At 32.4% G+C, this 14,606-nt stretch overlaps 1 protein-coding gene across 1 annotated transcript in view; it reads right to left on the reverse strand.

The window, feature by feature from the left end:
• LOC134710326 (alpha-soluble NSF attachment protein-like) overlaps window positions 1-12,615 on the reverse strand; it is a 43,574-nt gene extending 30,959 nt beyond the window's left edge. The window contains exons 1-2 of the mRNA XM_063570652.1: window positions 12,428-12,615; window positions 2,113-2,192 (exon numbers count right to left, since the gene is read on the reverse strand). Coding sequence (XP_063426722.1) covers window positions 2,113-2,192; window positions 12,428-12,519 — 172 coding nt within the window. The 5' untranslated portion in view covers window positions 12,520-12,615. The remainder of the gene's footprint in view (window positions 1-2,112; window positions 2,193-12,427) is intronic.
• Window positions 12,616-14,606: the final 1,991 nt, after the last annotated feature.

Raw genomic sequence — 14,606 nt, forward strand, 5'->3', positions numbered from 1 at the left:
AAAAGTGCTTGTTATCACTGACAATGACTGAATGGTAAAGATTGTTTTAATCTATCAGTTGGTAGTAAAAGTGAATATACATTGTATATTGTATAAAACAATGATTTAAGTTGATTCAACTACTATTCTGGACAAAGAAAGATAACTCCAATTGAAATCCAATTGGAATTTCTTGCTATTGCACAATATTGTGCAATTAGATATTTCTTGCTATTGTGCAATTGAAAATATTTGCTATTGCACAATACTGTGCAACTGAAGATTTCTAATTGCTATTGCACAATACTGTGCAATTGAAAATTTCTTGCTATTGCACAATACTTAATATAATAATTTTGGATCCTGATTTGGACTAACTTGAAAACTAGGCCCATAATCAAAAATCTAAGTACATGTTTAGATTCAGCATATCAAAGAGGCCCAAGAATTAAATTTTTGTTAAAATCAAACTTAGTTTAATTTTGGACCCTTTGGACCTTAATGTAGACCAATTTGAAAACAGGACCAAAAATTAAGATTCTTCATACACAGTTAGATTTGGCATATCAAAGAACCTCATTTATCCAATTTTTGATGAAATCAAACAAAGTTTGATTTTGGACCCCAATTTGGACCAACTTGAAAACTGGGCCAATAATAAAAGATCTAAGTACATTTTTAGATTCAGCATATCAAAGAACCCCAATTATTCAATTTTTGATGAAATCAAACAAAGTTTAATTTTGGGACCCTTCGGGCCCCTTATTCCTAAACTGTTGGGACCAAAACTCCCAAAATCAATACCAACCTTCCTTTTATGATCATAAACCTTGTGTTTAAATTTCATAGATTTCTATTTACTTATACTAAAGTTGTGGTGCGAAAACCAAGAAAAATGCTTATTTGGGTCCCTTTTTGGCCCCTAATTCCTAAACTGTTGGGACCTTAACTCCCAAAATCAATACCAACCTTCCTTTTGTGGTCATAAACATTGTGTTTAAATTTCATTGATTTCTATTTACTTAAACTAAAGTTATTGTGCGAAAACCAAGAATAATGCTTATTTGGGCCCTTTTTTGGCCCCTAATTCCTAAACTGTTGGAACCAAAACTCCCAAAATCAACCCCAACCTTTCTTTTGTGGTCATAAACCTTGTGTCAACATTTCATAGATTTCTATTAACTTAAACTAATGTTATAGTGCAAAAACCAAGAAAATGCTTATTTGGGCCCTTTTTGGCCCCTTATTCCTAAAATGTTGGGACCAAAACTCCCAAAATCAATCCCAACCTTCCTTCTGTGGCCATAAACCTTGTGTTAAAATTTCATAGATTTCTATTCACTTTTACTAAAGTTAGAGTGCGATAACTAAAAGTATTCGGACGACGACGACGACGCCAACGTGATAGCAATATACGACGAAAAAAATTTCAAATTTTGCGGTCATATAAAAATTGAGTCTACTTATAAGTAAAATACTGATAAACTGGAATTTTTTTTTCAAAAATTATTTCTGGATACAATATCTATGATCATGATGATCTTAAACAAACTGTCCAAGGTTTGGTAGAAATCCAGGATAGTTTAAGTTATTAAAATTTAAGTTTAGAGTGAATATTTCAAACATTATGTTTGAATTACCTCCCTTACACTGCTTTAAAATTATGAAGTTTACTTAAGCAATTGTCCATTAACAAGGAACCGTTTTTTTCATGTTTTTTGCCCCAAATTGCTAATAGGTTGGGCCATAAACCCCAAAGCTAATTTTTACTATCTCTTAGAGGTAATGGAAACTTGTGGTATAATTTCGAGCGATCATTAGACATTACACTTTTTCAAAAGTAATTGTCTGGAAACTAGAAAAATGCTTATTTTGGCCCCTAATTCCTAAACTGGTGGGATCATAACCCCCAAAATCACTCCCAACCTCCCTTTTGTGGTCATAAACCTGGTTTTTAAATTTCATAGATTTTTATTTACTCACACTTAAGTTATTGTCTGGAAACCAAATGTCTTTGGACGACAATGATGTGATACCCATATACGACTGCAAATTTTTTTCCTGTATGTATAAGAACTGTTATGGCTCAAAGTAAGGTCTTCAACATGTGTTATATATGTGTATTTTACTTACCTGCCCACTTTTTACTCATTTTAAATGAATTTGCTGCTCTCACATAAAGCTCACAAGCTTCTTCTGTTTTGCTAGATGAGCTAGATAAAAGAAACATAAGTAATCCTTGATTAATCATGTTAATTAGTTTGTCTTGTTCTTGGTAATGCAGTAACTAACAGGATTGATTATTAATTGCTGCTTCAGTGTCAGCAACAAAGGAGCTGGATGAGGCCTAGTTTTGGCCTAAAATTGAAAGTACATCTGATGAAAGAATTTTAACATTGTTTAAACACTAAAGTGTCTACTTCAGTTGATTGATTGGTCTTTTTAAAAGATTTTAACTAATTTGGTCATTAGAGACCTTTAAATTCATGTTTAGAACTTCTATCAAATATGCCATACATGTACAACATCACTTTTCAGATGCATTTTGACTAAATAGTAAGTGGCCGTATTATCACCAAATACAACCTACCGGTATATTTAAATATCAAGACTGAGCAGTCAAATGCAGCCATTTCCATTCTAGACAAAAACTTTCTTAATATTAGCACAAATGCTAAAATTGTGAAAATGTCAGTCATTTTCCATGCCTTTATGATGCTAGTTAGTACCAGATGCCAAAAGGGGCCTTACTAGTCCTAATACTTATAACAAATATTAGGACAGAGGTTAATGTGATATGAATAAAAATTGAATATGAACATTCTTGTAGTAAAAAGAAAGGCAAATATACAAAGAGTGGGATATTGATACCATAACTATTACTAAAGTCACTGATTTTAATTGAAAGTGTGACTGTATCATCAGAAACATATAACATACAGCTTGGTGTTTTACATTAGAATTCATATATTTTAAGTTAAAAAGGCCAAATAAAGTACGAAGTTGAAGACCATTGAGGACCAAAATTCCTAAAAGTTGTACCAAATACAGCTAAGGTAATCCATTCCTGTCAGAGGTAGTAAAGCCTTAGTATTTCAAAAATTCAAAATTTGTAAACAGTTGCATTGATTTACATGATTTATAAATATGACTATAATAATTATAATTTATGTCAGCACAGAATTGTGACTACTGGCTGGTGATACCCTTGGGGGATTAAATTCCAACAGCAATGGCATTGACCCAGTGGTTGTAAACAAATTCATCATAGATACCAGGATTAAATTTTGTATATATGCTAGACACGTGTTTAGTCTACAAAAGACTCGTCATGGACACTCGAAACCAAAAAAGTTACATTGTAAAAAGGCCATATAAAGTAAAAGTGACAACACCAAATTTGATCTTGTTCTGAGTTTTGAGGTAATTAGTATTGTGTTTAAGGCTCATACATAACATTTGGTTGAGAGAAACATTTACTTAAGTGATGGGACTGTAACGAAAAACTTTAGAAAAGGACACTGATATGTTTATATAACAATATTCAGCCTTTTTATTTCTGTAAGTGTTAATGACTTGACCCTGTAGGGTGTTTATTGACATGTAGCAATATGATTGCATAGAAATTCAATTGTACAGTTCACTTAAACACTGCCATAAATGCATTTTTTTTTTAAAGTTTGGATTATTGAATGAATCAATACAATGTACATGGAAATTAACAAGCTATCTAAAATGTTAAAATTTTGTATTCTGTCTACATCATGCTACGTACAAAATGTACATGTATTCATAGAAATAGTGGAGAAAAGAATGAAATTGAATTTTGAATCTTCTAGAAATAACTCTCAATGATGTATCTATATAAAATGTATATATTAATCTATAATACTATATGGAACTACAACATGTCTTTACTACTTTGTGTTGAAATACGCTTTAAAAATCATATTGCCCAGTATTACCGGTTTCTGGGAGTTTTTCCCAGCCAGGAAAACCCAGGAATTCCCACCCGGGTTTTCATGGGCGGGTTATACATTTCCAACCCTGATCACAATACTCAGAAAAAGGCTGTTCCTGTTTTTAATTGTTCATGGAAAAAAATATTTTGCCTTATTTTTGTTCTGCAGGATGGAATTAGGTTTTAGAGTGTGTGCATGTTTCAGGATTAACTGAGGGGGTGAATTAGTAGGTCTGTTTTTGTGATTGCAATGAGATTTTATAAAACATGACCAGACATGCTTCTGTTCTTGTGTGCTAAAAACCGCAACCCTATGTCGAACATGGCTGTCAGCCTGCATGTGGCTTTCTACAGGGTGATTACAAGAATTTAATAGTGAAGTTTCCCTTTGTTACAATGTATGAGAATTACACCACTAATTCATGGTCCCATTGCTTTCTATGTTAAATTCCTCCATTTCAAGCATATACCTCTTTCATTTTAAGTTCAAATAAGGTGGCAATCATTGCATGTCAAAGCAACACTTTATGGTTTCTTGTACTGAAAAAATCAATATACCTTTAATGGCATATAAGAAAGAACTGGTTCCCAGAACTTCGGAAGTACCAAAACAGGTACTTCAGATCTGATAAACAGACAAAATGTACCCTCTTTTTAAAATTTGGTGCGTTTTTTTTAATATTCAAAATTATAAGCCCAAAAGTGTTTAAGAATGATCACCAGTCCTTCAGCTTTCATTTGATGCCAAAAATACCTAAATATATCCTACATATATGGGCAGGAATTCACTAGTGAAATTTTAGGGTCAATAGTGTTTATCCAATTAAAAAATAAAGAAATCATGCAAATATGGAGAATAAACATTGTTTAAATAGCAAAGTGGGTTAGTCTTTATTGCCACATGCAAAAAAAATGGATCCAATTAAAAAAAAAATTAAAAAATCAGCACTTGTTATGTGCTGGCAGTTGAAAACTGTAGACAAAAAGTGTGACATTTCTGCAGTGGCAAAACCCCTAGTCATATTTAGAATATGCCTGAAGAATTGTTCTACTATAATAGTTGAAAATCAACAGCAAAATGATCGGTCTATCATTTAGAAACCCCATTTTGTACAGAATCCGATTATTGCTGCAAATAAAATACGTTTGAAAATGGACAAGTGCATGTAACTTTTCGGGTCAACAAATGTTACATGCACCTTTTCATTAGCTGATTAGCTTTGGAAACAAGTTATTGGTCCAGCATGGCAAATTTTGAAAGGTGTCACCAATGGTTACAATTTGGATTTCATGATTTTTATCAATCAACTGAAGTTTGAAAAATATAGAAGGTAAGAAAATTTATTTCATTTTCGTGTCAATACTGCCCAATAATACTCATCTTTTTATAACAGTTGTATACTTTTTATAGTAAGCATTAACATAACTATTTTTTTCAAATTTCAACCCACTGATAATTACATTAAAATGTGGCTTTGTCATCTTTCACACTTGGCATCTACCAGTGATCAAGCAGATGATAAGAGAGTGGGACCAGGTTAATTTTTACCTCACAATGAAGTGTTACATGCACTTTTTGTGTAAATTAGGTTCTTTGATAATGATGTGTGACTTGCTTTGCAATTTTGTCAAAAAATATAAGTTTATCTTGTATTTAAACAGGTTTGACCCTTACGATATTCATTTTATTGCTGGAGAGATTTCTGTGGAGACATTGACACGAAAATATTTACCAAGGAAAGGTGTCTATGATACATGCAAAAGCTTTTTTTTGTACGGTTTGCCTTATCAATCTAATTTTTTACATGAAATACCACAGATTAATTGCCAATTTGATTAACTAGTACTTGTATTCATTCTCAGCATTATAAAGATAACTGGCCACTTAATTTGAAAACATAAAATGTAACATTGACACCAGAATAAAAACAATATTACTTTATAACACTTAAAGCATAACTGGCCAGTGCATAATATTAAATCAAATGTAAATTTATGCTGAATTTTTAACAGAGAAGTTGTTGATCTTTCTTTCTTGATTTCTAGACTTTACAATATTTACTTGTAATTCTTATCGTTTAAAGGCATGTAACATTGACACATCTTCTGCGTCCAGGTTACATGCTACAACCTAATAAATGTGCATACAATTATTCAATCAATAAAATCTTGTTAAAATTTAAAATTTGCTTCATTAAAATGATATTAAAGAAATAAATGAGTTTTAATTATTTGTGTTTATTTTTTTCCTGATTGACTAGCAATTTTTCCTCATCATTTGTTGGTGTTCCTGTCAATGTTACATACATAACCCAGAATTATAATGTTTTAAAAGCATTGATTTCCAAACCTCTGTTATGAGCTTTAAAATGAGTTTATCTGAGTTTATAAATGACTAACATCTGAAATATTGTCATCACACAATTTCTTTGATGCTCCTATGATAACTTTATGAGTAACATGGACTACGATTTTTGTATCAGGTCTTTTTTGTGTTACATGAAAAGATTTTACTGTGTTGAAATCAACAGTTAATCTAATTTTTAATATTCAAAGTTATTATTATGATACTTATTTTAAAAAATAATGTATAAAGTAAACCCAAATTAATTTTTTTTTTCATTAAGAAATTGTGTATGTAACATTGACAGAGTCTATTATTTAGACTTTCACATGTTCAGGCCAGTGTTACATGCGTAAACAAAACTTACTGCCATATGGAGCTATTATCTTATTTTTTATTTTACAAAATTAAAGCGTTTTTATGTTTTCCTGTTTAATTTGTCTTTTAACACTAGTTAGTAACATTGACAACAATATTTTGTGTCCAGATTTTTTTATGTTACATGCAAAGGTATTACTTCCTTAAAGTCAGACATTTATATAACATTTTATAACCTAAATGATTAATTAGATATTACTGGGCAGCAATTATATTATTTCTCCAAAGTTGACTATTAAGCACACCACTTTCATCTTCTGGTCTTCATGTATGTAACATTGACATACAACCTTTTACTTTCTGTCAATGTTACATGCATGAACAGAACTGATAACATTTACTAACTCCTTTGCTCTATTAAGAGATTATTGATAATTTAACTTGTTTTACCACCATCAAACTTCATCTTTATTTCTAAATTTAGACATTCTTTTTAGAAGTGTATTTTCTTCATTGACAACAAAATTGGTGTCGGTCTTGAAAATTTACATGCAATTTTTAATAAAAAAAATCTACAGGCAATATAAACCTAAAAAGGAAAAAGTTGATCAGCAATAAATGTGATGAAGAAAACTCTCAGGAAGATGCTGCAAAAAGATACTGTCCCTGTCAACCAGTCAGATGGTGATGTCCCTGGCAGCCAGACAGATGGTGATGTCCCTGTCAGCCTGGAAGATAGTGATGTAAATATCAGTCAATCAGTTAGTTGGTGATGTTCCTGTCAGTCAGTCAGTCTGTGATGTTCTTGTAATCCAGTCAGAGGGTAATGTCCCTGTCAGCCAACAGATGGTGATGTCCTAGTCAGCCTGGCAGATGGGGATGTTCATATTAGTCAGTCAGTTGGTGATGTTCCTGTCAGCCAGTCAGATGATGTGTCCCTGTCAGCCAGTCAGATGGTGATGTCCCTGTCAGCCAGTCAGATGGTGATATCCCTTTCAGCCTGTCAAATGGTGATAACCCTAGCTATCAGCCTGGCAGATTATGATGTCTGCGTTAGCCAGTCTGATAAGGTCCCTATTAGTGAGTCAGGTGGTGACGGTCCTTTAAGCCAGTCAGATAGTAGTGTTTGTCTGTGTCAGAAAACCAGATGATGGTGACTGTGTATGCAGACATACTAGTGATCTCCAATTTGACCATTCTACAGCAGTGTAGAAGATAGTTATTTCAAAATCTTGTTTATTTATCCCTTTTCAATCACCAGTCAACACATGTATCATGTGTATTTACTGATGCTCATTATAGAAATCATGAGAAATTCCATTTGTAACATATTTTTTTTGATTGTTATGCCAATAATTGACATTCCAGAATATCTTTTGCATTATAAGAGGTTCAGGCTCCTTCTGATTTCAAAATAATAATAATAAACTCATCATGGATACCAGAATTGAAATTTTGTAGGCCAGAAACGCTTTTCGTTTACAAAAGACTCTTCAGTGACGCTAATTATAAAACAACAAAGTAAAAGAAGGCCAAATAAAGTTGAAAACAGGACTATGGTCTAGTGGGTGTTGGTTTTCTCTTCTGAATTGTTTTACACTGGTCATTATGGGGCCCTTTAAATTGTGGCTTCCTGTAGTTTAGGTAACAAGTTTTCAAGATGAAATGGCATTGAAAAATCGAAACAAGATATTTGAGAGTTTCTATATTATTGTAAATTTTATAATCTATGCATGGATTTTGGTTCTGATTAAGGGTAGATTAATTGGTTTTTTTTGTTGTTGTTTTTTCAGATAGATAGTTGAAAATGTTGGAGACAGAAAACAAGAAACAAGAAACTTGTTTTGAATGTTTGAAATAAAATTTATTGTTTAAACCTTAAAAAGTTATCATAAATGTAAGATTTACCAGCAGAAATAAAACGAGATATTGGGTAATATGTCTATCAGACAACAACCTCAAAGATGAAACCCAAATTGTTCTTTATAGAAGTTATGTAAACGATTGAAAATAAGATTCTCAATAAATGCAGCTGTATCAACCTCTCGTAGATTTGTCCATATTTTGTCTTGGTTTTTCATACTATTAATTTTAAGTGTAACTGTGTCACATGAATGAGGGATACATGTAATCATTTTGTACCCTTACTTTGTCAGTATTAGTTATTGAGTGAGAAACTTGTGGATGCTGATGGTTGTGTGGTTGTCTTCTTATCAATCTCATCCCTGTGCATAAAAAAACGGGTTGCTTAAACTTACTGATATAAAAATGTTTCATGTTGTGGAAATTTTGGATGACTCCTTCATCAATTGATCTATCTTTGGTCTTAATTTGATTTTTCTGGTTATTTTGACATTTGAATATCTTTTAATTTAGCCTTCCATAGTGTACCACCATGAACAAGCATAACTACTGGTATAGTTAAAAAAATATGTCTGCTGTCTGAAATTTAGGTGAATGGTTTTGGTATTAACCACTATTTAAATAATATCATATATGAGAAATGTGGCAGTATAATTGTATAATTTACATTCAGATGGTTGTTTGGAGGCTTTTTATATCTTTTAAGGTCAATTCTGGCATGGTTCATTATTCATATATTTTGTGTCCACGTTACATGCAACATTTAAGTCACTATTTTATGACAGAAATGAGATAATTGCAAAAATATTAATACAATTTTTTAATGTGAGGGTAACACAATGAAAAAGAGCCTTTACATGTTCAGAAAGAAAATGATTCTTACTGTATTTATCTCTTAAACATTGCATGTAACATTGACAGAAAAGTAGAGGAAACTTGTTTTCACAAAATTTCTGAAAGAAATGAAAATATACATTTTAGAGTTTTGATGATAGACAATGTTTTGTGATCAATATATATGATATTGAATGTTGAATAAGTTAAGGAATCATTAATCTCAATTTGGAAAAAGTGTCCATGTTACATGCTCCAAATTCATTATTTGCATTGGTAATCCAAACTGACGCAAGTTTGAAAATGATTTTTTGGTTACAAATAGAAGGACACCATTTGTAGCAATAATTTGTAAAAAATTTAGAAGCTTATAATGATTTTTATTTTTTTCTTACAATGTCACACTCAAGTAGCATTAGTGAATTCCTGCCCATATTTTAAAAGTTTCACTCATGCAAAGGAACTATTTTGTGTTAAATACATGTACTACTGTACTTTCTGGTATGTGCTTTCTGGCCGGGCCTGAATTAGTGGTGTTACACCTATAGGTTGGTACAAGTTTGTAGTGGTATATGTATCTACGGGGTCAGACCTATAATCCTACAGTCCTTTAATCCGACAGTCCGATATATAGTCCGACAGTCCTTTAATCCGACAGCCCGATAGTCCAACGCACGGTCGCTTGTCTCGACGGAGGACGCAAAGTGATTAGAAAAGCTCACTTAGCTCTTTGGGCCAGGTGAGCTAAAAAGACTAGAAAGTATTTATATTGCCATACAAGCTAGATCAATGATAAGGTATCATAAATAGATGCAATTCAAGTTAAGATTTCATTCCAAATCATTAACTATGAAACCCTTCTGAAAGTGTTACTGCATCTTGACTGAAATTTGATATAATGACACTGTTCCTTTTTTATCAAAACTAATTGCTCTTTATATAAAACAAGAGAAAAGATAAAAAAAAATGTTGATACCTTCTACAGTGTATTTTATTTAATCCAAAGTAGTCAATTCATAACCATGCTAACTTTGGGGTGAAACCTCTCAGATATAAAAGCATACATGTACATCTAATACATGTGACATATCACATTCAACCAGATTATACATTACATCTTAGAACAGTACACCTAACAATATTTATCCTGCCATTGGGTGTTCTACTCTACAGATACAGCCCTAGAGATATCGCTATGCTGTATCTGTATAGTATACAGATATCGCTTTAAAGCTCCGCCCACTGCAGGACTGAGTATTGTATGAACCTGTGTGACCTCAGAATATGTATTGCAATGACATATTAATTGTGAATATATGATTGCTTTTATACACTCGGTTTGTTTTCAAACATTTCTTTAGAGCAATAAGAATCACACCAATTTTCTGATAACAGACAAACATGAACAGCAGTCTTTGCTACGATGACAACTAGTATGGATTTCAAAACTTGAATGTGTATGATTGTGTAACAAAAACAACCATGTCAATTTCAGCCTGCATGTTAAGTTAATGTCGAGTCTGAAGCTTAGGACAACTGGTACACTCATATTTCAAATTGGACAATGTTTTGTTATTTGTTTTTACTGTTGAAATTAGTTGTTATGTGAAAATAGATAATTATTCACCTAGCTTGAGCGATGTATTATTGTTGACCATTCTCGATTCTTTTTTTGCGAACCAGTCTTTAGCTGAATGTGTGATTACTGTATCGTATTACTACACGGGCCTCAAAGGATTTCAAATCATAAATAAATGCAAAACATGTGTTTTTGTGTCTTTCAAAAAACAAATAATATACAGAATTAATTGCAGGATTAAGACAATAACTGTTATAATTAGTGTCTTTAAATATCAGCTGTATGTGTACTCGGCTCGAAACAGGTGTAGCACAAAAATGTAGCTCGCTAAAAGCTCGCACACACCTTGTTTCCTAGCCTCCTACAAATACAGGTGATATTTAAAGACACTAAACAGTTATTGTCTATATATGCTCCTGGTTACATGTACAATGTATGCACTTGCGCAAGTACAAAATGTATGTTAACAGACATTCTCTTATCAACATCGACAAGGAATCTTATATTACATGTAATTGTTCTAACAAGATGGGATTTAATTTATATCACATTACGATGCATTCCACTTTTTAAATTTTAAACACTGCTCGCGTTTCAGCAGTATGCTAAAAAGCTTATAAGAAGACAATTATCCTTTGCAGCAGCACGGCTTGGTGTTGGACCATCGGTCTGTCAGATTAACGGACTGTCAGATTACCGGACTGTTGGACTATAGGACGGACGAACTACTGGACTGTTGGAATTTCGGGGTGTCAGATTATAGCTACGCTCCCAGTATCTGCCAAGTATGTACATTGTATGTACGTAGATCCCTCCGTTTAAGGAGCACCCCTCAAGAGCTGTGAGGGTACAGTGGAATCCGTGTACACTCCCTATTGGGATTAATGGAGATGTGTCACTAATGTATTTACAATGTTCAATATTTACAAGGACAATCCCCACCCAACACCAGGGAGTGTTAGGACACCGGGCAGAGTCTGTTATTATGGTGGAGGAAGCCTAAGTACTTGGAGAGAACCACTGGGCTGCTCGGCAGGAACAGACAAACCCAAGAGATATCAGCAGATTGATCTCCAGGTCAAAGTCGGGAGCAACCAAGGCCCCCATAGAACCCATTCTACATTATAGTTTAAACTCCGGTCTGGGTACCAGAAATGTGTGTGAGAGGGTGAAAAACGCCCTCTTGATGTACTGATATTTTTAGCATCCCGAGTGAGAATCTATCTTGGGACCTTCAGCACTTTTATGATTGTAGCCATCGGTCTTAACCACTAGACCACGAACTCACACAAGGTACGAGTAGAAGTTGTTACAATAAAATTGAGACAATAAAATTGTCAGAGAATAAAAATGGGAATGTGTCAACGTCAAAGAGACAACAATCCGACCATAGAGGATCATAGAGCAGACAAGTAAACTATATACATTGCAGCCACTTTCTACTAATAAAGAAATAGTTCTCTTCTTATCTCTGGAATAAAAATAACACTATTTCGGGATAAAAAATTATCATAATTTAAACTCCCATTATTAATTACACGCCATTTACCCAAACAATGATCCCAAAAATCCTTGAGCAGACTTCTCTTTCTTCTCGGCCTCACCAACTAACTGACGAGCTTTTTGCTCGTTATCTGCCATGATTTTATTTATATTATTTACGTGTATTGGTTAGTGAGTCACACCACTATTTACGTTTTGCATCACAAATTATCTTGCTCAACAAAACGTTTCATAATGGAAAGGTTTACGACAAATCGTACCTTTGAAAACTCGGTCCTAAATTAAACTGACTCGTACCAAGGATTTGTATAGTCTTACAATACAACAGTGCAATACAAATCCTTGCTCTTATCCATTGCCATTATCTTTAAGAATTTTTATCATGATTGTGATTCGTTTATTATGTTAAAATTGAACATTAATTGTTACTTCTATTCAATTTGTGTAATCTAGTCAGTCGGAAAGCAAGCCCTTAGAAACGTCCGTTGTTGCTACTTTCTTAAGACAACAATGGGACTGATATTAAAACCCGCCATTCTGATATTGCGTTAATTTCGCGGAATTTTTTTTTGCCGCCAATTTTGAAGTTTATCTTTTTTTCAGTTTCCTACTTGCCATTAGGGTCTGAAATAAATTTATTTCGATTTGCTAAGCATGGATTCTATTATCAAAAGGAAAAAAAATCTCAAACATGCTTCTTTTTTACAAATTGGCCGTCTTTTATCGATCCCGTAATGCTGTTGATCGTCGTTTCAATTTTTTTATTTTTTTTTTATAGATTTACAAAGACTATATGTACTATACAAACGTTACAATTAATAATACGTATTTGAAAATAAAAATAAAAAAGCATTTTAAGCATAACGTTCTATCACCCCTTGGGAAACCCCGATTGAACTAAATTCCAAAAGAAAGACATTTTTTGACATTGTAGTTTTTCGGTCTTACACATCGATGTCACCTTGCATCTTGACACAGTCAATGTACACACATTTAGTAGTTTGTTTGAAAAAGTAATGGCGAGATCAGCTGTGAATATTTGACTGGATTAATTATTCTCTTTAAGTCAGTGAAATGTATGACTTAACTAAAACAAGGTAAGGAAATCTTATACTGTCTTTGCACAACCTTAACTGCTTTGGATGACTGACATAAAACTCATTCGTTGTTTTTTAATAATAATATATATTTGTTGTGATAAAGGAATCCTGCAAAAGTAAATGTAAAAGTATTGTCCTAAATTTGAACATAGGCAGCCAACAACCATTTTATTTTCTGGTGGGGGTTAGGGGTGGTGTCTATTGATTGTTTTGAATAAAAAAAGTTTGTTTCCATTTTTTTGATAAAAAATAATTTGTTTTTGACCCTGAGAAAAAAAAAACTAATGTTTGTTTTACCCTCAGCTGCCATTAAATGAAATGCTAAAATTGAAAGAGAAGTATTGTTTTCAACTTGTCTGGAAAATAATTCATAGTTCCCCCTCCCTGAAAACAAATGGTTGCTGCCTTCAAATAATCTCTTTCAGAGTATCATTTTAATCAATCTTATTCAAAGCATTATCATACTGACATGAACTGTGACCTAATTTTGACTTGTGATCTAAAACATAATTGTTGACTTAGCCCCCAGAAACTGCACTGAAATACTTTTATATAAATTTACATAAAAATGCATAGTTTTTTTAATATTATTATTTTTTTCAAATAGAAAAAGAAAAACATAACTGAGTTTTTTGTTCTTATTTATTTTCAAGTTAATGATTAGCACCATTTATTTATTGGTTTAGTGTGTTATTTTTATAATTTGAGTCCATTCATTAGAACTAACATGAAATCAATGAGACAATATTTATTGTTATAAATTTAGTTTGTTCATACCAGGATTGCAAACTAATTTTCCTTTTATTTAAACAAAAATGAAGATTTTACATACAGAATACTTCCATTATGATCAGTTTTAGGTTTAAATGAAGAGGTAGGACCAACTTGCAAGTGTCAGTAATGAAAAGGAAATCCTGTTTTTTTTTATCATTTTATTAAATACTGTCTAGATCCATTATTTATGAATATTTAGACTACCCCTTGTACAAATTGAGTAGACATTTATTTCTGTGTAAAAATAATTTGGTTGCAGTAGTAAAAATACTTACCAAAACATGAATATTATATAAGCTCTTGGAATATTAAATCAAAATTAAATTATTAACCCTATCATGGCACATAGGG

The sequence above is a fragment of the Mytilus trossulus genome, chromosome 3 (genome assembly GCF_036588685.1).
Source record: "Mytilus trossulus isolate FHL-02 chromosome 3, PNRI_Mtr1.1.1.hap1, whole genome shotgun sequence".
Classification (NCBI taxonomy): Eukaryota; Metazoa; Mollusca; class Bivalvia; order Mytilida; family Mytilidae; genus Mytilus; species Mytilus trossulus.